This window comes from Gossypium hirsutum, chromosome A05 (genome assembly GCF_007990345.1).
Source record: "Gossypium hirsutum isolate 1008001.06 chromosome A05, Gossypium_hirsutum_v2.1, whole genome shotgun sequence".
Taxonomy (NCBI): Eukaryota; Viridiplantae; Streptophyta; class Magnoliopsida; order Malvales; family Malvaceae; genus Gossypium; species Gossypium hirsutum.
In genome coordinates this window covers 7,272,845-7,300,712 of record NC_053428.1, presented here as the reverse complement: position 1 = coordinate 7,300,712, position 27,868 = coordinate 7,272,845, and the positions used below count along the sequence as shown (strand labels likewise).

Here is a 27,868-nt window from a genome sequence, read left to right as displayed (position 1 = left end):
ATTAGAATTTGTTTTTATTTTTTTAGATAACAAGTTGAGATATCGTTTTATTTTTTAATAATAATTTTAGAGTTTTGTATCTAAATCCATTTTCATTTAGTAATTCGGATAGTGACATTTATAAATAATTTTGAAATTTAAAGTTATTTTATTAACTCAAATTAAATAGTATAAAAATTATACATATGTGACCAGGGATGATTTAGAAAAACAGTTCTAATTAGATAAAATGAAACAATTCTCAGAGAAATTCAGTTAATGGTCGCAATTTTGGATTTTCATTTCTTGTTTTTAACTACCATAAATTAGATCATCTTCGATCCCTCCAAAGTCTAAAATCCAGACGGACCACCTTAATCTTCCCGTTCATTTTTGCTATTTATATACCCTTTTGTAAACCAGCTTGGCTTGTCAAAGCCGAGATGGAGTTGACAGCAACAATAATGAAGCCAGTTCTGTATTCATGTCTACTCTTTTCATTTTGGCTACTCAGTTTTCTAAGCTTCTGTGAAGCCGCCGATCGACAAGGTGAAATCCTTCACAAGTTGCTGACGTCGGGGAGGTCTGAAAAATCTCGTATATCTTCTTCACGTTCATGGGCAGCTGGCTTGCATGGCTCCAATCCGTCGACGTACTCGCCTGTTTGCATTGAGCCGCAAGATGGGAAAATTTCTAAGCCGACGAGATTGATGCATTGCCGGGACAACCAGACGGCGTTGATTTTGATCAATACGCAGGATATGTGACTGTTGATCAAAAGGCTGGTCGAGCTTTGTTCTATTACTTGGTCGAGTCGCCTCCCAATTCTTCGTCTAATAATCCCTTGATTTTGTCGCTCAATGGAGGTATTTTAATATGTATTATTAAGTTGGTTGGATGAATTAATGGAGTGAGTTGAATTACAAAAATCTTTGCCGAACCAAGCTCGGCCTAATTTTGACAAGTTTTTAAATGTTGGGATCACATCACAGGGCCAGGATGTTCGTCACTGGGGTATGGGGCTATGAGTGAGTTAGGACCATTTAGAGTAAACAGTGATGGCCAAACGCTCTTCAGGAATGACTTTGCATGGAACAATGGTGAGTTGGCCTAACCTAATCACCTTGAAACTACTATATAATTAATCTCAAACAAATGATGGCATATAATACGCAGTGGCAAACGTGATCTTCCTTGAATCCCCTGCTGGTGTGGGCTTTTCTTATTCTAATACATCCTCCGACTACGACAATGCCGGGGATACCACCACCGCAATCGACACCTACACTTTTCTGGTCAACTGGTTGGAGAGGTTCACTCAGTATAAAAGCAGGGCTTTTTTCATCGCGGGTGAGAGCTATGCCGGTCACTACGTCCCTCAGCTAGCTTCCACTATTCTCTACAACAATGAAAACACAAATCAAACTGTTATCAACCTCAAAGGCATTGCTGTAAGTTCAATAAACATATGCTGATTTCAGTTTGAAAATATTAGTAGTTCATGTTAATGCCTTGGTTTTCAGGTGGGAAATGGGTTGCTGGATGAGGCCATAACTTTACGGGGGATATATGATAATTTCTGGACACATGCTTTGAACTCAGACGAAACCTACAAAGGAATCCACAAATACTGTGACTTTGCCAATGATACTGTTTCAGAAAAATGCTTTGATTTCACTGGTCAGGCCGATGATGAGATAGGAGACATCGACATTTATAACATTTATGCTGCCATTTGCCTCGACTCTTCTCTGAAAAATGGCTCCCACGGTAGTGTAAGTCTTTAGATTTAGAATTAATTAATTAAGCAGTTGATTCATGCAACTATAAGAAGATAAGTTTTATTTTCTAATCTCAATATTTGCGATATATTTTTTGTTTTTTATCTACAAACTGAGAGAACTCATGAAAATTTTTTTTAATCAAAGTATATAAGAGAATTTTGTAGTAATAATTCTGTTTTTTATTGTTAAAATAAAAATAAAAATGGTAAGATGTGTAATTTTATTAATCAGGTGCACGACTTTGATCCTTGCACGGATTATTTTGTGGAGAATTATCTAAATATTCCAGAGGTACAAAACGCCCTCCACGCAAATCAGACTGAATGGACCCATTGCAGGTACTAATGAAAATGTTATATATTTATAGAAATTTTGATAATTAATTAATATAAATTCTGATATATGTATTCATTTTTTTTCTGTTTTATTGAATTTTAAATATATTTTTTATTCGTGTAATCATATTACGTTGAAATTGTTGTTGAAGTTAAATTATCTTACGTACCTAAACTAAAACCATAAATGTAGTGACATTGCAGAGATTATGCATGGACAGAGCGGCCACCTACTATTCTACCTATTCTAAAAAATATCATTCAAAGTGGAGTGAGTGTCTAGATATACAGGCAAGTTTTTAATTGAATTATTTTTTAAGTGAAAATTTTGGCATATAAGTAACTGAAAATATATAAAGTAGCAGTTCAACGACACCTGATAATTGATATGGTGATATCCAAATAATTACAGTGGGGACAAGGATGGGCGCGTGCCGGTTGCTGCGACCAGGTATTCGTTGAACGTGTTAAAGCTTGGCGTGAAGAAGGGTTGGCATGCATGGTATAGTGAGAAAGAGGTAGGAGGATATGTGGTGAAGGAGGATTGGCATTGGTTACAGTGAGAGGGGCTGGCCATTTGGTCCCCAGCAACCAGCCACAACGTGCACTAACCTTCATCTCTTCTTTCCTTCAAGGGACTCTCCCTCCTTCCACCCCATGATTTTCATAAAATGTGTTATATTGTGTCTATTTTTGTTTTTCTTATTTTTCTTATTTAAATTTGTGTTATTTTGTGTGGGAGCAGTTGTTTGTTTAATTAAATAAAATCTCATACCATTCCGAAGGGTTACTGGAAATTGGAAAAAAAAATTAATTCAAGAATATAAATTTAAGTTGGACTTGCAAATATTTTTTTTTAAAATTTTCATATATATTAAGAAAATTATATCTCATATTTATTGCATGTACAATCACATGTAAGACATTATTTCTGAACAAACACCTGTAGGGATCTTCGCTGGGTTCTTTGATTTCCTAATGAGATTTCTAGGTTTGGTGTAAATGCGAATCAAGTTGCATTTGAATTTTTATTTATTTTTTTTAGGCTCAGGTAAGATCAGACTCGAATAAACTCTATAATCGTTTCATTACTAAAATAGTAGAAGAAAATTAAAGATTGTATTAATATTTATATAATTTTATAATTAAATTTTTTAAAAAATATATTTTTCTTGCGAATTTATAAATCTTCAGATTTTTAATTTCATTTTTTTCATTAAAATGAATCAAGCTGTAAAAAACAAACGAAAATCCAAAACAGCGGTGAGTGTTCAGCTCAAAATCTAAAGGTCTGCATATGTGAGTCGATTATAAATACATATAAAAAAAATCATCTGTTCATAATAGATTCTCCTCCCCATTTTTATTTTCTCGATATCTCTTAGACGGATGGTGTGAGCAAGCAATTAAGTGGAAGTCACCCGTCTAATTTTAGTTAAAAAGCTAATCACTTCGGAAACCCTTTTCTAGGTTTGTCTCTTAAATCTTATTCTTTTCAAAGGTTGTATTATCTAAGGTTTCAACATCTTAGGAAGATTTGTTTATAGATATGTTGAAGCTAAGGTCGTCTGGTCTGAGTTGTGGAGTTTGTGCGAATTTCCGAATACCCATTCCACGTTGTTACATGAATTCAATAACAACATCCTCCATTGATGTAAAACCCAAGGTTCCACTCTATCTAAGGCCACCTTCCTTCTCTGCCTCTCTTTCAGAGCTGACCAAATGGCATAAATGGGCTAAAAATCTGGCTTCCTCAGTTGGCTCCTCTTTTATTAACTTAGACAATGGCCCCGATTCCACTCTCCTCCGCAGAGAGCTCAACTGGCTTCTACAAGACTTGATTGAACTCCAATACCGTTCAGTAATATTGTCTCGATTGGAATCGGGTAACAATGAGAATCCAGATGTAAGCGTTGCGTTAAGAGCGCCATTGGAGGAGATGTATTGTGTTTGGAGGCAGAGGATTGAAAAGAGGAGACCTTTTCAGTATGTGGTAGGGTGTGAGCATTGGAGGGATTTGGTGTTGAGTGTGCAAGAAGGGGTTCTTATTCCTCGGCCTGAAACTGAAGTGATAATTGATTTGGTTGAAGGTGTGGCTTTGAACAATGCCCCAGAATTGGCACAAAGTTTTTGGGCCGATTTGGGGACGGGCAGTGGTGCTATTGCTATTGCAACTGCAAGGGCCTTAGCAACTCATGCTCGCGGCGATGCTTGTGGCAGAGTCATTGCTACTGATTTAAGTTCGGTGGCAGTTGCTGTGGCCACTTCTAATGTGCAAAGATATGGTCTACAGGTAACTCATTTCATTGTTTTAGTATGGACTGCCTAGTGAAAATTCAAATACTTCCAAAATTTGTATTATGCATAAAGCAAGATCAATAGGTTGATATAAGGAAAGAAGGTTAAAATGAAAGAATCAATGCCTATTATGGTGCCTGATCAATCGCCATGGCAGTTTGGATAAAAGACTTTGTGCATAGAAGTCTCTAATTCTTTGTTGCAGAACAAGATATAGGATGAGCACTTGTAGTGATTGGTCAAGATAGATTTGAATGATTTATGCAAGACTATATGACTTAAAAACAACAACTTATCGAAGAAAACATAATTTTGTTGTATGCCCAAATAAACAAATTATACTGCCATCATCTTGTGTTTGTGCCTTTCGTATCTCAAATCATATTGAGAAACGTGCTTTTGGTTTATGAATTAGGATGTGGTTGAGGTGAGGAAAGGATCTTGGTTTGAACCATTGAAAGATGTTCAAGGTAAACTTGCTGGTGTTTTGAGTAACCCACCGTACATACCAAGTGGTGACATATCTGGCCTACAAGCTGAAGTTGGTCAACATGAACCAATACTTGCATTAGATGGTGGTATTAGTGGAACCAATGATCTTCTTCATCTCATTGATGGAGTTGCCTCCATGTTGAAACCTGGAGGTTTTTTCGCTTTCGAGGTATATAATTTTGTTATTTTCTTAGATTCTTTTAGCAATTAGTTTATGCACTTATTCACCATTTCAGGTTGAAAATTTGGTTTCTGTAAAATTGTTGTTGATAAGGGATTGGTAGAGAAATACATTTTATTTATATGATTATTATCTCATGTTATGTATATCCATGAATAAGGATAAGGAATTTTAATCGAAATCTTATGTCTGGATAGATCTGGCCACTACCTTTTACCACATTAACCATGTTTCTGCTCCAGATTTCTTAGGACATTTTCTAACTTGATCCGGTAAGACAAATTGTAACAAAGACAGATTTAATAATTCGTTCATTTGCTTATCTTATAGCATACAATCGAATCTTGGTCATTCAAAGTAACCGTGTCTTCTTATGAGTCTTTGTTTTAGTTGTGCTTTAATAAGTTTTGTTCTTGCGGGACCAGGTTGTAACTGACTTGACTTCTTTGTGATTCTCTTGTAACAGACAAATGGAGAACAGCAGTGCAAGTTTCTTGTGGAATACATTGAGAATGAGAAGCCAGGCAGCTTTCGTGATATGAACATAGTATCTGATTTTGCTGGTATCCAACGTTTTGTGATGGGATTTCGTCGATGAATGGAATGATTGGTAAAATACCTTGGTTTACATTGGTCACAAAGAGCAAAAAGCAAGGAAAAGGTCACTGTTCCGAGCAGTTTAGTAGATTACTTTTGATAAAATGTTTTATGATTTCTTTCCATTGACGGTTTAATTCCTTTTGTTGTTTGCCAATATTGTGCATTTATGTGAAAATGGTATATCTTTTAAGTTAATGCTACACTGCAAAACTCTTTTAGAATGCTGAAATCTTCCAGGGAACAAGTACCATATTGAGATCTAGCACTACTAATTTAGTCAAGGGTGTAGATTTCTTTCGCCAAATGCTAGATCGTCCTATGTTTACTCAAAACTTGGGTTTAAGTGTCAAATGCAGCTTTGTCCAACACTCATATTCAATTTTTGGATATCCTTGTCGGCCTAACTTCATCTTATTCAGTCTGAGTAAGAATATGAAGTATCTAAAATTACAAAACTTATTATTTTGACTTTATTTTTTTATGTTAATATATTGCAGTTGTCCCAGTTACCTCAACCAGGAATGGAAGTTTACAACCTCAAGCTCCCCATCAAGTCTGCTCGATGTCCATGGTCCAACATCTTGATGGAAACAAGTTGAGGTACACGTGGTTGAATATGAAGGTCTGACATCAATAACAGTGAGACGCGAGATATTCAGTTTCAAGCTATCAACCATTTCGTGCCGAAGGCTCAACCCATTATCATTCAGCACTCTTGCACCAGTGTTGCAGACAAGAGCTGAAGATGACTAGATGAGTGATTTTCTAAAATTTTTAATCAAATAATTCAGGTATATGACACTATACCAATGATGCACGTTAGAACACAAATTCTGCATTATCATCTATAAACTTTGTTTAATTCATAGATTTCCTTACTGGTAAAACCTATAATTTCTTTCTCATTTCTATCCAATTATTGATAATGAATTGATCATCATCTGCACGACCCCAATGCTTGTTCAAGTTCTCAAGTTTTGACATCTTTATTCACATTTTGATGTCAGATAATAACAAAAAAGTTATGGCTCTCAAAGATCGCTAAAGATTGTATCTTGCTTTCTTATCCTCTAAACAAAAAGAGCATATTAATGGGAACAAGGACAACTGGGTTTGACACTACCAGCAGAGGCCAACTTATGGCTGCGCTCCCAAGTATCCACTGGTGTAGCATGTTCATGAGGGATGTGCCGGGGATGTTTCTCTCTTTTGTCACCCTTTACCTGCTTTAGTGCATGCTTAAGGGCAGGCAACAATGCCTCCATGCATTCTGCGACTGCATTTGGATTCCCGGGCATGTTGATGATCTGGATACATGATTAGAATTAGAAACATGTACTTTTAAAAGCACATGTTCATGATCTTGATATACTGATAGCATGAGAAACATGTTCTGTAAAAGAACAGTATGAACAGCAATTCCTAGTTTCACATGATATGGTTTGATTTTTTGATTAATCCCTAAGCACACCGCAATAGAAGAGCAAAATTCCAGTAGAGAACTAACCATATCATAAGTGAATTAACTCATATATAATCAACCAAAAGTATAAATAACAACTCAATCTTACCAATGTTGACCCTCTTATGCCTGCTGCTGAGCGTGAGAGCATAGCAAATGGTGTTACCTATTTCCATTACCGATAAAAGAGGTCAGTTCATAGGTGATATTATCTGAAGAATACACAAATGTGGCATGACATCATATGCAACGTATGTATGAAGGGAAAAAAATCTTAGATATTTGCAATTATGTGCTTCTTCAATATGATATTAAATCGACCATTTTCTGCATAAGTTTGGAAAAAGAAATTGCATCTCAGCACACATAATGGATTTTTATGGTTAATCTCTTAAAACATTCCCTAGATACCGAAGATTTGACAAGAAGCAGATAATTGCAAGGACAATCTGCAGTATGTCATTACATGACACATAGAAAAAATAAACATGTCTTGCATATTATGCCTTTCATGGAGCCTCTAAGACATAAACTGGAGCCAACTCATTAGGATGCTTAACAAACAACAAATCACATATGGAATTGAAAATCAATTGCGCAGAAAACAGTCATACAAGGGAAGTGCAGGCCTGGCATATCTACTTATGCATGCAAAGCTTGGTTGCGCTGGCTTAGGCACATACCAGGGAAGTTCTTATTCCACTTAGCCTTCATCTCTTACCACGAATGTTTGGAATTTTTTATTTTGTTTAATTAGATTTAGATTGGCTTGGTCCGATGTGTATGCATTTTCTGGACTGAAATGGGTATGGCAATTTCAATCTTTCAGCAAGATCTATCACATAATCTCATGAAGATTTGCTGATAGGTCTATATGAGCAGGTTTAGCTTGACTGAATTGATAACATCACTTTTAAGCTAAGCTAGGCCTAGGAAGAAACAGAAAAAAAAGGGTTCTTAAGTTAATTTACGGCATAATTCAGTTTATTACCTTTAAACTCTCTTGCATCATGACATACAAAAGACCAGGTGTTTCTTTTTCAATCACCTCTTTAGTTGCTTCAGGGGTCACATCTCTTGGAGTGAATCCGGTGCCACCTTAATAATGATAATACAATTTTAAGAAAAGGAGTGAGAATAAATAGAACCAAAAGGGAAATCATAAATAGAACCAAAAGGGAAATCTCTATATCCAACAATGAAAAAGGAGAGGCTGCTGAGAACAAGAATCTTACCAAGTGTAAGGATAAGATCCAGCTTATCAATATCACTCCATCTCCGCAAAACTTCCTTGATCTTTCCCACATCATCTGAAACCACACCTGTAGCAACTACCTTTGCACCTCCTAACTTTTCCGATGAGGAATTCACAACAGATACTGCCCTTGGCCCACTGCAATTTCATAATCATACAATTTTAGGTATAAGCAAATATGAAGGTTGTTGTGATAGTAATCTGACATGATTGTAGTGATAGAATCATGACATAATTATGCAAGATTACCATCACAATAAAGGTTATGGGTTAAGGAAGAAAAGCCTTCTAGAACATTTCAGAAAACATATGCATGGTTTAGAAATCTGGCTTTATGATAGAGCATAAAAAGATGAAAGTCAACGGTGGGAGGTACTACCTATTCACTTCAACTAAGTAACTCGCATAGTTGTTGAGTATCAATTAATTATACATAGGTCATGTTGCCAAATGTAAACAACTTGCCATTGGTGCATCTTGAAGGTGGTTTCGGGTCTGAGATTAATAGATAAAACATTAATGGGAAGCGTGAAAAGTGCCAACGTTTAGATGGTTACCATAAAGTCAAATTTGTGAATGCACCCAAGAAATGATAAAAAGAAATAAAAAAGAAAAACAGACGGTACCTAAAATACTAAGAGCTGGAAGGCAAAAAGTCTTCATTTAAAATGTACCATTGCTGTTTCCGTATGTTGTAGCAAAGTATTCAGTAATCCCATGTCTGACTTCGTCATGGGACAATATCAACTTTGCTTGTTTGCTTTAGCATCGAATATGTGACCTTTATGAAAAAATTATTTAAAGGTGTATCTAGATGCATGGAAACTGGGAGCTCAATGAATGCAGTCAGTCCTTTTTAAAGGCCATTGTAAGAAAAGATAAACTTAGCCAGTGACATAAATGATCTGACACCAGACAAACATTTTGGCTCAATATTGTAGCAGAGCTTTCACCCATTTCATATCTAACTAGAATAAAGTGGAACATCAACTCTGCTTTATCACTTTAGCATCCATAAAGTGACCATTTTGACAAACTGGAACAAAGTGGTGTATCGGGATGCTTTTGGTTGAACAATAAATCTTTGTAATCTCACTTTTCAGCATTTGGGTTGCAGGGTTAGAATGATTAGGTGTTGAAGAAATCCATGGATGGATCGTAGTTAGAAGTGACATGAGTCACATGACCCTCATAATATATAATATAGAATCATATTCGCAAATCTGAAATGCAAGCAGTCATAGCCCTTGCACATTTAGATTTGAAATAGATGGGATTTAAGTGAACAACAAATTCCAACTAGCAATAGATCCATAATCAAATATCCCAAAGAAAAGCAAGTGAAAATTATCGTAGCTCAAGCTTTCTAAATCAATGGTTCTAGCCTTTGGAATCTGGTTTTTAATTGGAAAATAATAAGACTCTCTTGAGACATTACACTTCATAGAAAAACCAGAACCTTAACCTAGGAAATGATTCAATATTTGAAGAAGCCATAAGCAACAACATACCTTCGATCAGGGCCAGCACCTGATGCAACAGTATCACTCACTGTAAGAACAGCTACTTTGAACTGCACATCCTGAGATCTATCTCCCATTATTTCATTTGGAACACTTTTATGTGGCGTACTACTTGAACTTGAATCATATGATGATGCAGCCTTGCTCAATGGGGTACCACTTAAATCAGAAATAACAATGGTTGAGACAGAACTTCCAGCAGGAATAACTCTCCCTGAAGCTGGCAACTCGAGCAAAGCATTAGCTGACTTCATACTCAGAAGCCGACTACTCATTTGGTGGCCAGTGCTCTCAGCGACAAATCTAAAGTCCGAAAGAAACAAATTGCCTCTTAACACAATTATAATAGCATTACAAAGTAGAATAAAATAGCAAAAACCATGACACTTACAGATAAATTAGGTCCAAGAAGGATCTAACTAAACAAACAAATCGAAAAAGTGAGGAGACCTATGATCAAGGAAACTATAGCTCTAAATTTACCCGGCACTCCCCGATCCATCATTAGCCTCCCATCTGATAGTAGCACGATAAAATTCTGGCCGAACTGGATCTGCCTTTAATGGTTGTTGAAGTCGAGCTTCCACTCTATATAACAAACAGAAGGAAAACAGGACAGTGTCAGAAATCATATCTGTTTTATGCTATGTTTAATTTTAACAAATAGACTAACAGGAACAGAAATAGAACAATTTATGGGAAGTTTCAGCAACCTCAAAAGATGTGGATTTTCCCATCCTGCTAGGAGACGTACAGTAGGGACCACAAAGAGTTGGAAACAAACTAGACAGCTAACTGGATTCCCTGGTAAACCAAATGCAAGAACTTTGTTCACTGATGCATTCTCCGCCCGGTTTAAACATATCTCAGCAAATGTCAATGGTTTCCCTGGTTTCATGCAAACCTGTCAAGGAAATCAATCCAAACAAAGTTACAATAGATGTCTAATCAATGATGTTCTGGATACCATATAAAAATCTAAAGCTCCAAGGCAATTAGGAACAAAGAATAGAACAGTTTTTGCCTGATTATACAAAAGTAATTTTCTCATGAAGAAATATACACGGAAAATGACCTTGTTGAAGTGCACTTTCCCCTTCTTTTCAAGCAGTGGCTTCACAAAATCCTTATCTCCCATGGAAACGCCCCCAGAAGTCAGAAGAATATTAATCCCTGAAGAAAAAGCACCGTCCAAGACCCTCTCAAGTTCTTCTTTGTCATCTCCAACAAGACCAAGGTCACGCACTGTGCATTGTTCCTGTGCTGCAGCTGCCAATAACATTGCACGGTTGGAATCCCTAATCTGCATAATTCATCAACCAGCCTAAATGATGTCTTGATGGAAATTCACAAAACAAAGGAGCTCATCCATCAAAATATGCGCTGGGGGAAATCCAAAAAGAAAAGGTGGAACAGGAAGAAATTAGAGAGTAACTAAGAAAGAGAATGCTCATTATTCTCCTAGATTCTGTAAATATATGTCATTTTTATTGAATAAAGACCAGCGATAACATAGCTGCAGATTAGGTGTGACAACTAGCATATCAGGCTTCAAAAACTTATTTCTAACTTCCCTTGCTAGCATCCCATGTGCAATTACCTGTGATCTCACTATCACCATGGTTGCAATATTTCATGATCCTCAAACTTTCCAATTGCACCAAGAATAAATTGTATATAATAAATCAATCATACCAGCCTTCTTTCAGATTCAGTTTTCTTTTTCTTTCCCCTTTTCGGAAGGGAGGTGCTTCAGGAAGAACCTTCAAGCCTAATTAGAGAATTTAACCTTACACAAATTTTGTTTTAGGAAGCTGAACAATCTACATTTTGGAACATTTAACTCAGATACTCCAACAATACCTTGCCACGACTTAGGGACCCTACTGTGGGCTCTACAAGTTCATCTCCAGTAGAAAGTACAGCAATCGTTGGTGTAGGCTGCACCTGAAAATCAGCCATATCATCAGATTATGCGAAGTCATTAAAATGAAAACAGTAGGCAATGTAGTACCTTCACCATAGTAACACCAACTGTAGCAAGCAGTCCCACTTCTGAAGCACCTATTCTTTCTCCAGATTTTAGAACTACTGCATCTTTCTGAATGTCGCATCCCTGCAAACAGATGCTTGTTTGAGCTTTTGACATGACAGAAAGTATGGAAATGTGAAATTGTTTCATATAAAGTACATTCATTCCAAAAGAAAAATATTAGAAGCTACACACAATTGGACAACACAGTAAGTTCATTGTGTTCTGCTTCTTCTCTATTTTTCTTTTTCACCATAGATAAACAAAGTCAGGTCAACTTATACAGAAGGTGAGAAGCCATGGAAGTTTAACTTCATTCCTATTCTCCAACAAGCGATAGACCTGTATGCACACATTCAGGGTGCTCGAGTAACGTACACTTTTCCAATTGAGACCGTCAGCTGTTTGGCAATAGAACCAAATTTCCAATGTACCTATTAATACTTCCAGAAGGGCGTAAATAACTAATTATTGACCGTGAACATATTACTTCAATCTTCTGAATCATTGATTCAGTTGTTATAACAACTAACAAAGGCTTTGAGGAAGTAGCAAGGCAGAAAAAATTTATCATAGAGACAAGGATGGTTTGTAGCAGAAAAAGGACAAGGAAGGATGAGACAGTGAAGAGAAGACTGAAGTAGGTGAAGTGAGAAGAGTTAATGATGCCATACCACTTGACGAATATCAACACCTTTACTAGTTTGCACCAATATCTTTACATGCTTTGTTTCAGAAGAAGCTTTAACCTGTTCAGTGTCCTCAACTTGGACAACTGCATCAGCACCATCGGGTATTGGTCCTGACGGGCAAAACAAAGGTGCAAAATGGAAAAAATCTTGAGAAAAAGTTAAGTGCAAAACAATAAGGTGAAACTCGTTAAAGTCTTAAAGATTAAGATTTAGACATATTAGAAGCTCAAATGTCACCATATTATGCCCTAAAATTAGAAGAAGAAGCCCTGTTTTAACTTAAATTATTATCAATCCCATTTTTTGGAAAAGTATGATCACACTTGAGATAATTTTTTAAAGATCTTGATCATTTAGCAAAAGGCAACAATACTCAATTGGCCACTCAAGAAGCAATGTTATGTTTAGAAAGATTATCTATTTTTACGAATAATAATTAAAGATGAATGGACAAAAATAAGTTATCAACAAGCAACTCATGGGCAAGCTTCTTTTCATTAGCCTACTTTGGCACCCTTTAGCAGACCAGTAATTGGTTTCAATTTCAAAGAAAGTTACTTCCAGAACATTCACAAATTCCACCACTTTGGATAAACACACGTCCAAAGCAAAGCAAAGCAATTATGCAGCTAAGTTATTCAAAGATGGCAAAAGTCAGCAAAAATGCAGAAGATAACAGGACCTGTTACTGTCCACATGATAACAGAAAGAATAGACTAACCTCCAGTTGTGACATATGCAACAGTTCCAGGAGTCACTGTAACACCAAGGCCATCATTTCCAGCTCTTGATTCAACTATTACAGGATACTCACCAGGACCATCCGAAGCAATCACAGCATAACCATCCTGGAAGAAGTCTCAGTATATTCAGATAATACACACCACAAATTTACCCAACTATGATATATATGTCAATCTTGAACACCGGGGAAGATAGTTTATAATAGAAATATAGCCTCATCCACTATTCCTAATTCCCTGAAAAAGGGAATTTTCATGCTGAAGCAAAATGAAAAAACAAATTGAAAAGCCATTTATATATGAAACAAAGAAATTGAATATGATCAACTTCTACATAAAAATAAAATAAAATCAAAGATCCCAATCGCATATTAGAATGAGATTGAAAAAGGCGACCTTTTGAGCTTCAAAGTTAAAAACCAAAAACTAACCAATACCCAAGGGCCTATTCAATCTATACTACTGGAAAAAAAAGTCAATTATAGCATGATAAAAGTACCCATCTCAACATCTCAAAACTGGTTCATTTTTTAGAAAAAGAAAACTGGGATTTGGAGCGAACCTTGATTGAGGCTGGATAAGGAGGCAAAGGGTCCGGAGCAACGATATCTTGAGCCAAAACTTTTCCAAGAGCTTGGTGAAGTGGGACGGTGGCAGGTGGCAGTTTCTGGGCAACGCTGAGCACAATCTGAAGAGCTTCGTCGACTGGTATCATCTTTTGGGTTGGTGCAACCGCAGGTGACACTGCCGCGCTTCGCTCTAGTATATATTAAGTCCAAAGAGAGTGCGATGTGAAGTAACTCGGACAAGACACGAAGACTTGGAGGCCTGATGGTGTTACTGTTAAGTAATAGTGGTGGCTGTCGCGGATTGGATAAGAACATTTGATTTTGAGATGGGTTGTTTGGACATCATTGCAACTTCAGTTACATGTGCGTCTAATTTTAGTAAAATATTTTTTAAGTTATAAATTACAATCATATTAGAATGTTAACATTGGAATAAATTATTATAGGTATTAAATCGAGTTAAATGCTCAATCTTATAAATACTTAATTGAATAATTAATTCAATTTAAATTAATTTAGTTACACATAATTTCCACAAACAAAACTCAAAATTTTAAGATTATTATTTCTTTAAATAAATACTCACTGGTTATATTGAACAAAGGCTAATACATAAAAAAAACAAAACAGAACAAGACCAAACAACCAAAAAAACCACTCATACCAAAATCAGGAAAAGCCCAAGAGACTCCAAACCCAGCTCAACACCAAGCAAAAACATGATAACAAAATAAGAAAGAAAAACCCACGGAAGAACAAAGCAGCAAGTCCAAAAATAAAAGAAAAATTAGCCCAAAACATATAACCAGTAAAACTGACAAAAGGGAGCTTTAAAGCCTTCAACTCCAGCTGGAAACCAACCAAAAGAAACCCCTCTTGAAAAACATCAAAACGCGTGAGAAGCAGGGTCAGAAATTAAATGCCAACAATTAATTACCCACTGACCGTTTCAAAAACCAACTTCATTGATTACGCCCTCCTTCCTGAAAGATCTTCCACAGATAGATTCAAACAAACATTTTCTTCTTCATCTCCTACCAGTTCTCTCATGCTCTCTGTCTTCCGTTGATCCTCAGCCACCATTTTCGCCGCGACAGAAAATACCTGATTTACCAGATAAGTTTGACTCTCTCCTTCTTATTCCTTCTGATGCAATGAGATGCGCAACTTTGTTAACATCCCTGTTTGTAAAAAGGAAAACACATCCACCTCCCTCAAGCCAAGATATAAACAAAGTTGCAGCGCCTGAAGACACGCCACCGCTTCAGCAGCAAAGGCTGATGGTATGTTCGAGTTCATAACTATTTTAGAAACAATAATCTGCGCTTTATTATTCCGGATAACTAAACCAGAGCACGATTCCTTCTTAAGTTTGTTGAAAGCAGCGTCAAAATTAATTTTCAGCCTCATTCCGATCGGAGCAACCCAACCACCCACACAGAGATGTTCAACAGGTACTGACGATTTCAGCCCATCCAATTCCAACATAAAATTTTTAACAAAGTCAGGAATTTGTGAACCCGTTTTAACTTCACCTTCGTGGATAAATTTATTTCTGGATGTCCAAATTGCTCATAGAGTACATACTATAACTCTGCAAAAAACCGTAGACCTTGATTGGAAAATAAGCTGTAACCAGTCCCTAAAATTATTATTTTCTTCCGGAATAGGCCAACTGATACCCAAATTCTCCCAAGTTTCCTTTGCTGTAAGACATTCATGGAATAAATGTTCCCTCGACTCCACACCGTTTTGGCACCTACTACAAGAAGCAGATCCCCTCAGTCTCCGATATTGTAGGTTACTGAAAGTAGGCAAAAAATTGCGTGAAACACGCCAAGCTGTAATCTTTATTTTAGAGGGTAGATCTAAGTTCCATAGCTTTTTGTAAAATTGTTTGTAATTTGTCTGTAAGTCATTCTGATCATTGTGTAAGAGAAGTTTATGGCCACTCCGTACCGAATATTCCCCAGTCGGCTCACCCCGCCAGATAATAAGGTCATCATTCTCGTACAACGACAGAGGAATGTATAGAATCCGCTCCGCTTCCTGCTCTGAAAAGGTATTACAAATCAGCTCAGATTTCCACTTTCTATCATTTGCCTCAATTAAATCAGCAACTTTTAATAAGCTCATATTAACAGATGTATGCTGAATTCGGAAATCCTCATTCCCAGGGATCCATGCGTCTTCCCAAATGGAGACATGTTTTCCATTTCCAATCCTCCAGCCCAACCCCTTCAGAAGTAGTTCCGTGGCCGCCCAAATACTTTGCCAGGTAAAGGAAGGTAACTTTCCCAACCTTGAGTTTAAAAAATCAGACTCCTTAAAATATTTGGCTTTCAAAGTACGCGCTAGTAAAGAATTAGGATTTAGTAATAAACGCCAACCCTGTTTGGCCAATAAAGCAATATTAAAATGATTTAAATTACGAAAACCCATACCTCTGTCTTCCTTTAGTGCCCACAAAGACTTCCAATCGCACCAATGCATGCCTCGCTTTCCGTGATTTTTCCTCCACCAAAATGCCCCCATGATATTTTCCAATTCCATGCACAAAGATTTTGGCAATAGGAAGCAAGCCATTGTGTAAGTAGGAATAGCTTGTAAAACAGCCTTTATAAAAACCTCTCGGCCTCCCTGTGAAATATGTCTTAAGCTCCAACTATTAACCCTTTGCTTTAAACGATCTTTCAGATTCTGGAAAGCCAACTTTTGTTTTCGCCCCACCATATTTGGAAGACCAAGGTATCTCTTAGGATTCGTCGAGCATCGCACGTTAAGAATTTGAAAAACCAAATTCTTATCCTGGTCATTCACATTTGAATTGAAAAACGTAGTTGGCTTTTCAAAGTTTACGCACTGCCCCGAACAATCCTCATACTTCTCAAGAATATCTTTCAGCAGACAAATCCCCCTTCTTGAAGTTTCTCCAAACAGAATACAGTCATCGACGAACATGAGATGGGTGATAGGTGGAGCTGATCAACAGACCTTAGCACAAAAAAATTTGCCTTCCTATTTTGCAAGTCTCATTAATGTTGAAAGCCCTTCTCCACAAAAAAATAAATAGGGACTCAACGGATCCCCTTGGCGCAAACCCCTAGAAGCCCTGAAATTGGACCCTTCCTCCCTATTAATTAAAATTGAGTATTGGACAGAATTGACACAATGGAGGATAAGACTAATGAACCTGTCTTCAAAACCTATCCTAGCCATCATTTCTCTAATAAAAGGCCACTCCACTCTGTCATATGCTTTACTCATGTCCAACTTTAAAGCTATGAATGTAACACCCCTTGCTTGCATCTGATGCCGGGACGGGGTTCGAGGTGCTACCTGACTTTTACTAACACTTCCATACTAAACAGGGCCATAAAATCTCAAATAATTAAAAACTTTTATTTTCACATACAATTTGTCCCATATACGAGCTTACGTGGCCCAAAACATACATCTGAAGTGGTTCGAGACCCAACCGAGAACTCATAAAAAACTTAGAAAATCTCTTGCATCAAGGCTTCATATGCCCGTGTGGGTATAGAGCACACGCCCGTGTGCTAGGGACACGCCCATGTCCCAAACCCGTGTCCAAAAACCTGGACAAATACAAGGCTATTTTCCAAGCCATTTTGTCACATTCACAATAGATACACGCATACTTATACAATAACATACAACATGGCAAAATTAGGTACTTAAACATTCCTAACATGTCATGATTATGGCAATTTCACATGCAATAGATATCATAGATTTTACTCACATCTTTACCACATTCATACTATAATCATTATAAACTCATCACATAATACCATAACACATGCATGCATAATTAAAATAGATTTACAACCCCATAATCAAAATAGGCCAACACATATGGTTAAAGCCATATCACATACTCTAATATTTAAACTCCTATACATGCCATAGGCTCAAAGTACTTGAAATCACTACACCAATAGCGTTAGCTTGACAGTGTGATAATATCTCTGACGGCCTCCAACCCGAGCTAACCTGGAAACTTTAGAAAACATGGGAAAGAAGAGGGGGTAAGCTTTCGCTTAGTAAGTTAATATGAAAACAATAAGCACTCATTAACTTGTTTTATCAATGTTTATAACATATTCTCAAGTTCACTACAAGCTGTCTTTCTGAGCAACGGTCACTAAATTATTTATATCTGGAGCTACGAAACTCTGAATTAAGTTTCGTTAATTTTCCCTGAAACTAGACTTATTTTTCTTTCTTCCATAAAATTTTCAAATTTTTTGGTTTAGCCAAATAGTACAGTTTATTCCTCAAAGTTACCCCTGATTCACTGTCTGACAGTTCCGACCCTTCTATACTAAAGTTCAATTATCTCATAGTACAAGACTCAAATAATGTTCTCGTCTATTTATCTTGAAACTAAACTCATATGTCTACTTATTTTTTTCTAGAATTTTTGGTTGGGCCAATTAGTACAGTTTATTAGTTAAAGTCTCCCCTGTTTCAGGGTATGACCACTCTAACCCCTGTGCACTACAAATCGAATTTCTCCCTATACAAAATTCCAACGACCATGGCGTTTATTTCCCCTAAAAATAGACTCAATAAAGAATCCATGCATGTAAGGTATGACTCTTAATAAATTTTGTACAATTTTTGGTGAATTTTTAAAGTCAGAACAGGGGATCTCGAATTCATTCAGACCCTGTTTCACAAGAATTCAAATATCACATAATATGGAATCTTTTTCTTCTTCTGTTTCTTTGATGTGAAAATAGACTCATTAAGCTTTAATCCTATATTTTATTCTGCCTCTAACTCATTTTCCACTATTTTTAGTGTACTTTTAAAGTTACACTACTGCAGTAACTCAAATCTGTCAAGGCTGAATTACTCATTCATGATCATTGTTCACAAAATTAATACAACATCGTTTGTATAATCATCACCGAGACATTCATCACATTTTCATTTATCATCTTACTATATTGTTGTTATGTCGAGTTTTCAACCCGAGGGTTAAGTACATACCTGTTCAAAGTATCCATTTCACAACATTTACCAATACGTCCCTTTCATCTCGAGTATTCCTCCATCTGAGTAGAATTTTACTCGTTGAACACATCGGAATATAATTCGGATACATGGAAAGTTTGCACATAAGTGCCACCTATGTAGCCAAGCTACCATGCAACCCGCCCATAAGTGAACTCGGACTCAACTCAACGAGCTTGGGCGTTCGCATCCATAAGTGAACTCAGACTCAACTCAACGAGCTCAGATGCCTAGTTACATCTCACAAACTCGGACTCAACTCAACGAGTTCGAACATTCGCATTCATAAGTGAACTCGAACTCAACTCAACGAGTTCGGATGCTCAACCATGCTCAACGATCTTCTATAAAAACACAGCAAACAACACATTTACTCTCATGGCAAAACCCTAGACTCTTCATCATTTTGCAAAATAGACCCCTCATATGAAAGCTCATGCTTTAAGGGTTCCAAAAATGTAAAAATCATCAAGCAAAGGCATTAAAATCACTTACAAGTAAGGGAAATATGTTGCTGAAATTTTCCAGCTTCAAAGCCATTTCTTTGCTGCATATTTCGGTTAAGGAGAAGAGAAAAATGATAGTTTTTTCTTTTTGATTTGTTAATAATAAAACTAGTCAAAATTAGTGACCAAATTTCACCTAATTTTGACTTTTCAAAAATTGTCTCCCATGGCCGGCAATCACACTTTAAATGGCTTAATTTTACTTTAAATACCCCCAGTTTAAGATACAAGGCAATTTAACACCTTTAGGTATTAAAACACAACTTTTACCTTTTATGCGATTTAGTCCTTTTTCAAAATTAGACTAGAAATTGCTAAAATTAATTTATCAAAATTTACATGCACTTATAAAATTATATTATAACACAAAATAATACTAAAATAATTTTCTCTGGCCTCGAAATAGTGGTCTCGAAACCAATGTTTCGACTAGGCCCAAAATCGGGCTGTTACAATAAAACCTTTTTTACCCGACCTTCTATTCTTAAAAGAATGAAGAACTTCATAAGCAAGTAAAACGTTGTATAAGATAAGACGACCAGGAACAAACGCGCTTTGAGCATCATATATACACCCATCCAATACCTTTTAGAGTCGACTAGCCACTGTCTTGGCAATAATCTTGTAAATAACATTACATAAGTTGATAGGGCGATAGTTTTTCAAATTGGTAGGATTAGCAATTTTTGGAATCAACACCAGATGCGTCCTATTGATATCTTCCAAAGAACTACATTATTCAGAATATCTAAACAGAAATTACAAGTATCCTTACCAACTATATGCCAGTACTTCTGGTAGAAAATTGCTGGAAAACCATCAGCACCCGAAGCTTTTGTAGGACCCATCCCTTTAAGCGCCTCAAGAATTTCTCCCTCAGCATAGGTAGCCAACAAAAGGTGATTCATACTCTCCAAAATACACGATTGAACCCCAGATAATATGTACTCCATATTTTCGACCCTAGAAGACGTAAAAAGCTCTAAAAAATACTCCCTAGTAATAGATTCCACCTCCCTACTTTCCACAGCTAGAGAGCCATTGTTTCGTTAAAGACCTCGAATTGGATTAATACGCCTTCTCTGGGATGCATGTTTATGGAAGAAAACAGTATTCTTATCTCCCATTTTCAACCAGTTAGTCCGCGCTCGTTGCTCCCAATATTTTTCCTCCTTATCCAGCTCCATATTCAGATGAAGTTTGACCTCGACAATATTTTCTAAAATCTCCTCTGATCGCTCTTTGCAATTTAGTTCATCTAGCCTCCTATTAAGACGCTTCACATCCCATCATCGGTTATGCCTAAACTTGCTCGCCCAAACTTTCAAACCATTAGCTAGATTATCCATGCGATTTAAGTATGAGCCAGAACTCTCCTCCTATAGCTTTTTAATCTCCTCACAGGAATCCTCTAAAGTCCACCAAGATTCAAAACGAAATTGAGCCAATTTTTTTCCCCAAAACAGCATTCTTCGTCTCAATTAACAGCGGGCAATGATCGAAAAAAGAGTGTGGCTAATGTCGCAAAGAGTATGATGGAAACATTTGAATCCATTCGTCTGTAGCCACTCTTCGATCAATTCGTTCCCGAATGTTATATTCCATTACTCGTCCCCTCTCCCAAGTGAACCACGCTCTTGAAAAACCAATATCCTCCAAGCAACATTCTTCCAACGTTCTACGAAAACTCTTCATCCGAGCCTCCTCTTAGCAACCCCTCCTATTTTTCATGGGTAAAAAGAATATCATTGAAGTCTCCACTTAATCAAGGGAGTGAATTATCTTTTCCCAACCTTCGAAGTAAATCCCAAGTTTCTTGTTTATTTCTAACCTCCGGAGCCCCATAGAACCCAGTAAAACGCCAACGGGGAGCATCTTCATCATCTTGAATTTCGACGTTTATATGATTTCTTGAATAACTCTTTAAAGTAACAGAATTTCTCCCATTCCACCCAAAACTTAGACCACCTCGGGGACCGTCAGATGGAACATTGATGCCATTGAAAAAACCACCACGCCTTCTAACAACATCCATTCTTGACTTAATTTAGTCTCTATAAAGAAGACTACTTGGGGATGGTACAACTTCAGCATATACTGAAGCCTTCTAACTACTCGCAGACTCCCCAATCCGCGAACATCGCAGCACAAGATTTTCATTGCTGTCGGTCGGCTTGCCCACTGGCAGCCAACGATATCTGATTGAAATGAACTGAAGGCCCATCCACAGCCTCTAATGAATCTTGACTCGTAGAAACATTAGAGCCCAGTATATTAACTCGCTGTCTTTTTTTTCCGTCGTCATGGGAGAAAGGTTCCTCTTCCAATTCACAGTCCATATGTGCCACTCCCAATCCAGGCAAACGGTCCAGCCCATTAGAAGTTGTTTTTGTAACAACACCTTTCATTGAAACTCCTAGCAATTGATTTTTTCCACCCGTCAAATCTTCTCTACCATTATCACTCAAATTCTTTCCTTTCTGGGACTCATTTAAAGTAGCTAAAAAATTTGAACCTTCCAGATTAATTCCCAAAACAGAATTAAAATTACCCCCATAATTTCTTCCACAATTAGAGCTTGAGTGTTGGCTCGATTGATGCCCAAATTTTGACTTTCCAAAATTACTATTATCTCCACTTGCAATGGAAGCTTTCCTCCCCTGCGCCCTTAACGACAAATCCCAACCCAACTCCACTTCCTGCAATCCATATTGAAGCCGCTTCAGACAAAAACTATCCCTATGCCCAAGACATCCACATAAGAAACAAAATAATGTTAATTTTTCATACTTGAAATTAACATAAGTGGATTTACTTGTCGAGATCATAATTTTTTTCGTCTTTTCAGGGGCACTCGAACATCAAGTTGAACACGTATGCACATGTAATTCATATTACCAATTGCCAATTGCTTCGTATCATACTCCAGAACTCTTCCAATAAAGTTTCCAAATTGCACTGCCATGGAATCCCTATAGAAGCCTGGGGTAAATCATAAATCTATATCCACCAATTAGAGAAAACCAAAGGAACAGACATTGGATCTTCATTTTCCCCAATCCTATGTAAAATCAAGAGATGACTATTAAAGATCCTATGTAAAATCAAGAGATGACTATTAAAGGTCCAAGGAGCACCTGTAACAACCCTTGAAATATCAACCTCATTAAAAAATCTAAAGAGAAAACGTTTCTCTCCCAGATCTGTGATTTGCACGCCATCCAAAGGATGCCAAATATTTGCCATTGTATTTCTCATTGCAGGAAAGTGAACCACACTGGCAGTAAGAAAACAACCCACCAAACAAAAACTATAAACATCAACTTTTTCCTCAGCATCCTCTAGTATAGAGAATGCCTCCCCCTCTCCATCATCCAAACTCAACTCCGCCATATCCCTCTCCATCGATTAGTCAAAACAGTATGCAATTTAATAACCTCAGTGACTAGAGCATCAACAAACACAAGTCGACAAAAGACAGAGAAACAGTAACACAACGAAAGGTGAAAAAAGAAACAAGAAAAGAGCGTGTCATGAACGACATTTGATTTCAAAAAATATGTCATTTTTGGTTTCATTTTCTTAAAAAATAGAAAATATTGAATGAAACATAGTTGAAAATTTTAAAAATGTTTCTTGAAGAATGAAAAGATTTTAAAATTTAAAAACAATAAAATTTATTTTCACCGTTTTTACTAAAAATCAAATTGACTTTAACATTAAATTAATTAACCTAAAAAAATCAAACAGTTATTAAATATCAAATGTCACCCTGGCTCAAATCCCATGAAAATGTATATATTTTTTTATTTCTCATGTTTTATTATAGGAAAATAAATAATAAACATGTTTTCATCGTTGAATTTTTTTGTATTCTTTTTAAAAATAAAATAAATTTTTTTTACAAATTAGAAATAAAAATAAAAATATTTTCAAAAAATCAAACGTTGTGAATTAAAATATTAAAATTCCAAACAAAACGTAAAATATAATAGTGATAACTATTTAGCATCTCCTAATCGTTTTTGTAGTATATATTGTCTCCTAAAATCTGCTTTCAGCAGATAATAGATTGGGATTCTTTTTATATTCACGGAGTTACTTTTTCTTTTCATTTCATTTAATCAAATGAAACAGGAAGTGAATTGCTTTTTTTTTTAATGGGTACAATTTATTTACTAACTGGTCACCATAAATATGATCCAAGAGATTAAACATTGAAATTAGCTTGTTTAGTAAGTTCTGAATATAAATCATGGATTACAGAACAATTTGAGAATCAGATGAAAGAGAGATTATTTGAAACATCCAAGTTGGTTTTAATTGATGAAATATCAAGTAGATAGTTTTGCAGCAAATAAATGCATAATTGCTATTGTTTTGAGACGAATAGAAGTATCGTTCATAAAAAAAAAAGTGTTTGCAAAGTAAGGAAAAAAAAAAAGATTGGTTTTGGAAGATTACTCAGGTTTCGTGGGTTGCCATGATTGATGCCTAGTCCACTCTCTCTGACAAGGATTAAGTGCATGTCCTTTAGAATGGTAGATAAATTCACTCCCCTTTCCAGATAAGTTTTCCTTGTGCTCAACCCATACATCTTAGGTTTTAGCATCAAAAGCTGAAAAAACAAATATCTTAATAGACCTGTCGTTTGTATCTCTGCTGAAGTATTAATATATTTATGATACATTAATAATTCATCTTAGGTAGATTCTGATATGTTCATATATTTGCATCTTGTTTATGTAATTTTTTCATAGCTTATTGTGTTTTAGTTATTTTTCTCCTGTCATGTAATCATGTTTGGTCCATTACTATTGGGTCTAGTTCTTAAGCACATAATCCTTTTTATGCGTGTAACATAGAACAGAGAACAGGACTTGCCTCATCTCCTGTGTGATCAGTTATGCACTGAAGCCAACCGTGTTCTGGGGGTACCTGAGATGCATCATATCAATCCTTTTTTGCATATTCAACCCACCTGCTTCTTCCTACAAATGCCATAAATAGTATGCATCAGCGATAAACATAAAGCGAGATAACAGCCTCTTGTTAAGTACATTCATGGAGGAAGTATTTACAGCTTTCAAAAAGTTGGTTGTTAAAATTAAATACATCATGCATGCATGCAAGAAAAGGAAACATGAAATCTGAAAATTCAGGAACGCTGTGGGAGGGACAATATTTTTTATTGATTGAAGGCATTCAAGTATTCAAAGCTCAAGTGCACATAAAAACATAATCCAGTTCTACCTTTATCAGGAGGAGATCGCCCACCTCCACAGCCACAACTTGGAGAAGCATCACCTTAATCTGCACTAAAACCAATCCAAGTTCTCTCTGGCTCGATATATGTTTTATGCTAAATCAAGACCAAGAAAGAGAAAGAGGCTGTCTCTACTTCTAGCAATTATTTCTTGAACACAGTTCTTTTTCACCACTGATATGGAACTGGTGGTGAATTTTCAACATGTACATTATATAAGAAGGAACAGTGAAACTAACCAGATTGAGTGTCCCCCAGTTTCTCATAATACTTGTTGCCAAACTTATCAACACCCCCAACTGTTGCCCCTACGTTATGGATTTTAGTTTGCCTGGATGAATCAAGCAAATTGCTTTTGAAGATGCAATAAATAATAATGATGAATATATGCAAACTAACTTCAGAACTCAAGGCTCATTTGAAAGTAAAAAACTACACATAGAAGCCAGAGGTAAGAAGAACTGGTAAGAATAAAATAAAAACAAAATTTATTTTGTTCTTCAAAAGAAAAAACTCAAACTATAAAAAGTAGTATAATAGGAATACCAAAATACAGAGCACCTAATCTAAAGGAAAAGATGGCTGTCAAGGCCATATAAGTGTGTGAAAGCCCCTTATAAATGAAATTAGTCAAAAAATAGCAGAAGATGAAAAATGGAACCTCGTTTTCAGCTGGAAACAAATAAAAGCAATTGACGAGCTAAAAGGTTAGCTTCATTCAAGTTTAGCTTGTCCCACTAATTAGAACAATGACATGCCAACATAAGCAGATTGACTATCAAACATTATGGGAACTTGACCTTTATGACCAAGACAAGCACATCTTCTCTTCTTTTCTTTTCTTTTTTTTTTTCTTTCTGAAAAAGAAAAAGATTGCAAATATTCATTTGCTACTGTAAAGGGTAAAGAAAGCAATTGTCATTAAGAACTCACTACCAGGGTAAACCCTTCTTATCTAACAGAAACATATAGCTACATGTCTGTGCAAAGAATAAGAAGAGTTCTAGGTGAAGAATGGTATAGCTTGAGGAGAAGAAACCTAATTAGCCCAATAAAATTGCATAAGCTATTCAAGCCTTGATCACAACTCAAAGCAATGCTTCTTGACCTTGCATTCCACCAGATAAACATGTCATGCGAGACCAGCAAATACAAGAGATTAATTAGATATGAATGTTCTCACAAAAATGGCATGCACATTTCACGAATTCAGACCAAAGGTAGATGAGAAATGATGATGAATAAGGCATCTGGTCCCATTTAAGGGCAACTGAACTGCAATGCAAGATTAAGGATGCTAGTCTGCAGATTTACATGCCAATAGATACTATGGCTAGTATAAACAAATGTATGCAATAGCAACCTAAGATGTCACTTTCAATGAAAGACTACCAAAGTAAGATGTCTCTAAATTCAGCATGTTGCACTCAGAATTGATCTAATATCTTGACATTGTATGGGACTGGAAAAAATATCATTTCATTACATCTCAAATTATATAAAATCGAGAAGGTTTAGTAGCTGACACTGGAAAGTTCTGCAAGCATTTTATCATTCTCACAAGGTTCCAAAATGTCCAAGGGACAATGTCAGACTAAGAGTATGGACCTGATTGCATTTAGTTGTAACTGATGAAATAGTTAATAGCTGGCAGAAACATGGCAAGTCTTCTTTCATGCAAGCACAAAATTTTCAGTGAAAACCACTGAAACTCAAATCCAAGTCAGCAATAGAAACTTCATCACAAGCAAGACAATTACCAAGGGCAAACCATTTCTTCCCATCAAATGTGAAGCAAGTAACATGGAATAGACCCAATGGAGCTCGGATTCAAACCTTAAATTTCTAAACAATTAAGGGTTAAAAGAAATTTATTATACTTGGTTTACCAGTGAATTCAGTATCTAAGAACAAAATATTTTCCTTTCTTTCCTGCAGACACTGAATGCCATTTTAAGTTGTAGCTTTATAATCTTCGGATCAAAAACATTTCAGGGAAACCGGACAATATTGCTAGCTTCATGTTTTTTCTCCACAAATCAAGTGCATTGCCAATCATTTCCAGATCCAATTGAACTTATGGCTGCAAACCACTTACCCTAATTATAAATTTATTAAAACTTCAATTTCAATTACCTTCTAATTCTACCTTCTTCTTCTTCTTCTTCTTCTTTTTGGGAGAGAGATTTTCAAGTAAAAGGAGAATCTGACTTACAGAAGGTTTCCATCGAAGATGCATTTCCTAATGGATAAAAAAAAGGAATAATAGTAACTAAAATATGTCAAACTATGAATGGAAGAATAATGTGAAAACCCGGGGGGGTGTAGTTTCCTTAACCGAAGAATTAATGCAAGTTTTAAGAAGTCCAAATGATAAAAAAAGGGAAGAGAGCATATTACGAACCTGAAGCCATCTTCCTTGAGATCCCTTAGGAATGAGCGGAGACCTCTCTCTCGGATCGCCTGCAACGCGCTCTTCACCACCGTCGTTGCCATCCCCAGCTCTACCTGCCTCCTATTTTTTCACTTTTATTATTATTATTATTTGGATTTTGGGCTTTCTTATTTATATTTACCGATATAACTTGCCGAAATAAAATCTATATTATAATATTTACCGAGTTCATAAGCTTGTTACTGGCGAGCGACGAGAACGTAACTTGTCATCCATACCTGCTGGCTACTGCATCTGTTTTCTGTTTACGCCATCTTCTTTTTATAGTTTCCCTCTCGATTGTGAAGAATGGCTACTTAGACATGCAACATTGAATTGAATTTGTCTTGGGTGGGATGCAACTCCTTTTTCGCTTAGCAGATTAAAATCTTCATATGATACAAAATAAAATGTGCTGAGAATTCCCATTTTGGTTAATTTTCTATGAAATCAATGCAATTTCAATTCCATTCAATTTTTGTGCTTGACATGGCCGGCGGAGGTCGACCATCAAACTGTTCGCTTGCAGGTCGTTTACCGTTGCCTTTCTGCTTTGATGGTAAAACCTGGAGGTGGAGGAAATGCCATACCTGCAAAACAAAGGAACTGGGAAAAGTAAGGAGCGTGATGGCCGAAATATAAAATTAAAAATGAAGGATACGCAAGGTAAA

General features: G+C 36.3%; 3 protein-coding genes, 1 long non-coding RNA gene and 1 pseudogene across 11 annotated transcripts; 3 read left to right on the top strand and 2 right to left on the bottom strand.

Moving 5' to 3' along the window:
- The first annotated feature begins 211 nt into the window (after window positions 1–211).
- On the top strand, window positions 212–3,197 carry LOC107960846 (serine carboxypeptidase 1-like; annotated as a pseudogene).
- Window positions 3,198–3,368: 171 nt separating this feature from the next.
- On the top strand, window positions 3,369–7,105 carry LOC107959248 (release factor glutamine methyltransferase). Of its 4 annotated transcripts, XM_041113102.1 has the most exons (6): window positions 3,378–3,568; window positions 3,646–4,391; window positions 4,812–5,057; window positions 5,536–5,730; window positions 6,167–6,460; window positions 6,677–7,105. In XM_041113102.1, the coding sequence occupies exons 2-4, from the start codon at window positions 3,648–3,650 to the stop codon at window positions 5,665–5,667; spliced, it is 1,122 nt and encodes a 373-aa protein (XP_040969036.1). In that variant the 5' UTR covers window positions 3,378–3,568; window positions 3,646–3,647; the 3' UTR covers window positions 5,668–5,730; window positions 6,167–6,460; window positions 6,677–7,105. The 4 variants fall into 4 exon arrangements, with proteins under 4 accessions (XP_040969035.1, XP_040969036.1, XP_040969037.1 ...); XM_041113101.1 differs by having other exon boundaries at window positions 3,369–4,391; XM_041113103.1 differs by having other exon boundaries at window positions 3,378–4,391; window positions 5,536–5,679.
- LOC121203642 (molybdopterin biosynthesis protein CNX1) lies at window positions 6,628–14,311 on the bottom strand. The gene is made up of 13 exons (XM_041113100.1): window positions 13,939–14,311; window positions 13,355–13,481; window positions 12,616–12,743; window positions 11,924–12,025; window positions 11,773–11,856; window positions 10,985–11,212; window positions 10,623–10,813; window positions 10,393–10,497; window positions 9,898–10,212; window positions 8,367–8,524; window positions 8,123–8,229; window positions 7,241–7,297; window positions 6,628–6,976 (listed from the first exon to the last, which is right to left on the bottom strand). The coding sequence occupies exons 1-13, from the start codon at window positions 14,089–14,091 to the stop codon at window positions 6,758–6,760; spliced, it is 1,974 nt and encodes a 657-aa protein (XP_040969034.1). The 5' UTR covers window positions 14,092–14,311; the 3' UTR covers window positions 6,628–6,757.
- Window positions 14,312–14,805: 494 nt separating this feature from the next.
- Window positions 14,806–17,283, top strand: LOC107959250 (uncharacterized). 5 transcript variants are annotated; one of them, XM_041113099.1, is made up of 6 exons: window positions 14,806–15,228; window positions 15,317–15,399; window positions 15,616–16,007; window positions 16,090–16,223; window positions 16,643–16,693; window positions 16,786–17,283. In XM_041113099.1, the coding sequence occupies exons 3-6, from the start codon at window positions 15,972–15,974 to the stop codon at window positions 16,868–16,870; spliced, it is 306 nt and encodes a 101-aa protein (XP_040969033.1). In that variant the 5' UTR covers window positions 14,806–15,228; window positions 15,317–15,399; window positions 15,616–15,971; the 3' UTR covers window positions 16,871–17,283. The 5 variants fall into 5 exon arrangements, 1 of the variants encoding a protein (XP_040969033.1); XR_005927001.1 differs by having other exon boundaries at window positions 16,090–16,233; window positions 16,643–17,283; XR_005927000.1 differs by having other exon boundaries at window positions 14,809–15,228; window positions 16,123–16,233; window positions 16,643–17,283.
- Window positions 17,284–24,123: 6,840 nt separating this feature from the next.
- Window positions 24,124–27,851, bottom strand: LOC121229280 (uncharacterized). Its single transcript, XR_005927003.1, has 5 exons — window positions 27,382–27,851; window positions 27,168–27,278; window positions 26,900–27,005; window positions 24,751–25,094; window positions 24,124–24,488 (listed from the first exon to the last, which is right to left on the bottom strand). It is a non-coding gene; the product is annotated as an uncharacterized lncRNA (long non-coding RNA).
- Window positions 27,852–27,868: the final 17 nt, after the last annotated feature.

Excerpts from the sequence above, each read along its gene's own strand:
- LOC107959248 (XM_041113101.1), top strand. The coding sequence starts at position 3,648 with ATGTTGAAGCTAAGGTCGTCTGGTCTGAGTTGTGGAGTTTGTGCGAAT. Across the intron at positions 4,392-4,811 it reads TGCAAAGATATGGTCTACAG|GATGTGGTTGAGGTGAGGAA; the intron begins GTAACTCATTTC and ends TTTATGAATTAG. Across the intron at positions 5,058-5,535 it reads GAGGTTTTTTCGCTTTCGAG|ACAAATGGAGAACAGCAGTG; the intron begins GTATATAATTTT and ends CTCTTGTAACAG.
- LOC121203642 (XM_041113100.1), bottom strand. The coding sequence starts at position 14,091 with ATGATACCAGTCGACGAAGCTCTTCAGATTGTGCTCAGCGTTGCCCAG. Across the intron at positions 10,213-10,392 it reads GATGGATCGGGGAGTGCCGG|ATTTGTCGCTGAGAGCACTG; the intron begins GTAAATTTAGAG and ends TTCGGACTTTAG. Across the intron at positions 8,525-9,897 it reads GGTGCTGGCCCTGATCGAAG|TGGGCCAAGGGCAGTATCTG; the intron begins GTATGTTGTTGC and ends ATGAAATTGCAG.
- LOC107959250 (XM_041113099.1), top strand. The coding sequence starts at position 15,972 with ATGTATAGAATCCGCTCCGCTTCCTGCTCTGAAAAG. Across the intron at positions 16,008-16,089 it reads CCGCTTCCTGCTCTGAAAAG|ATGTATGCTGAATTCGGAAA; the intron begins GTATTACAAATC and ends TCATATTAACAG. Across the intron at positions 16,694-16,785 it reads ACCATATTTGGAAGACCAAG|TTGGCTTTTCAAAGTTTACG; the intron begins GTATCTCTTAGG and ends TGAAAAACGTAG.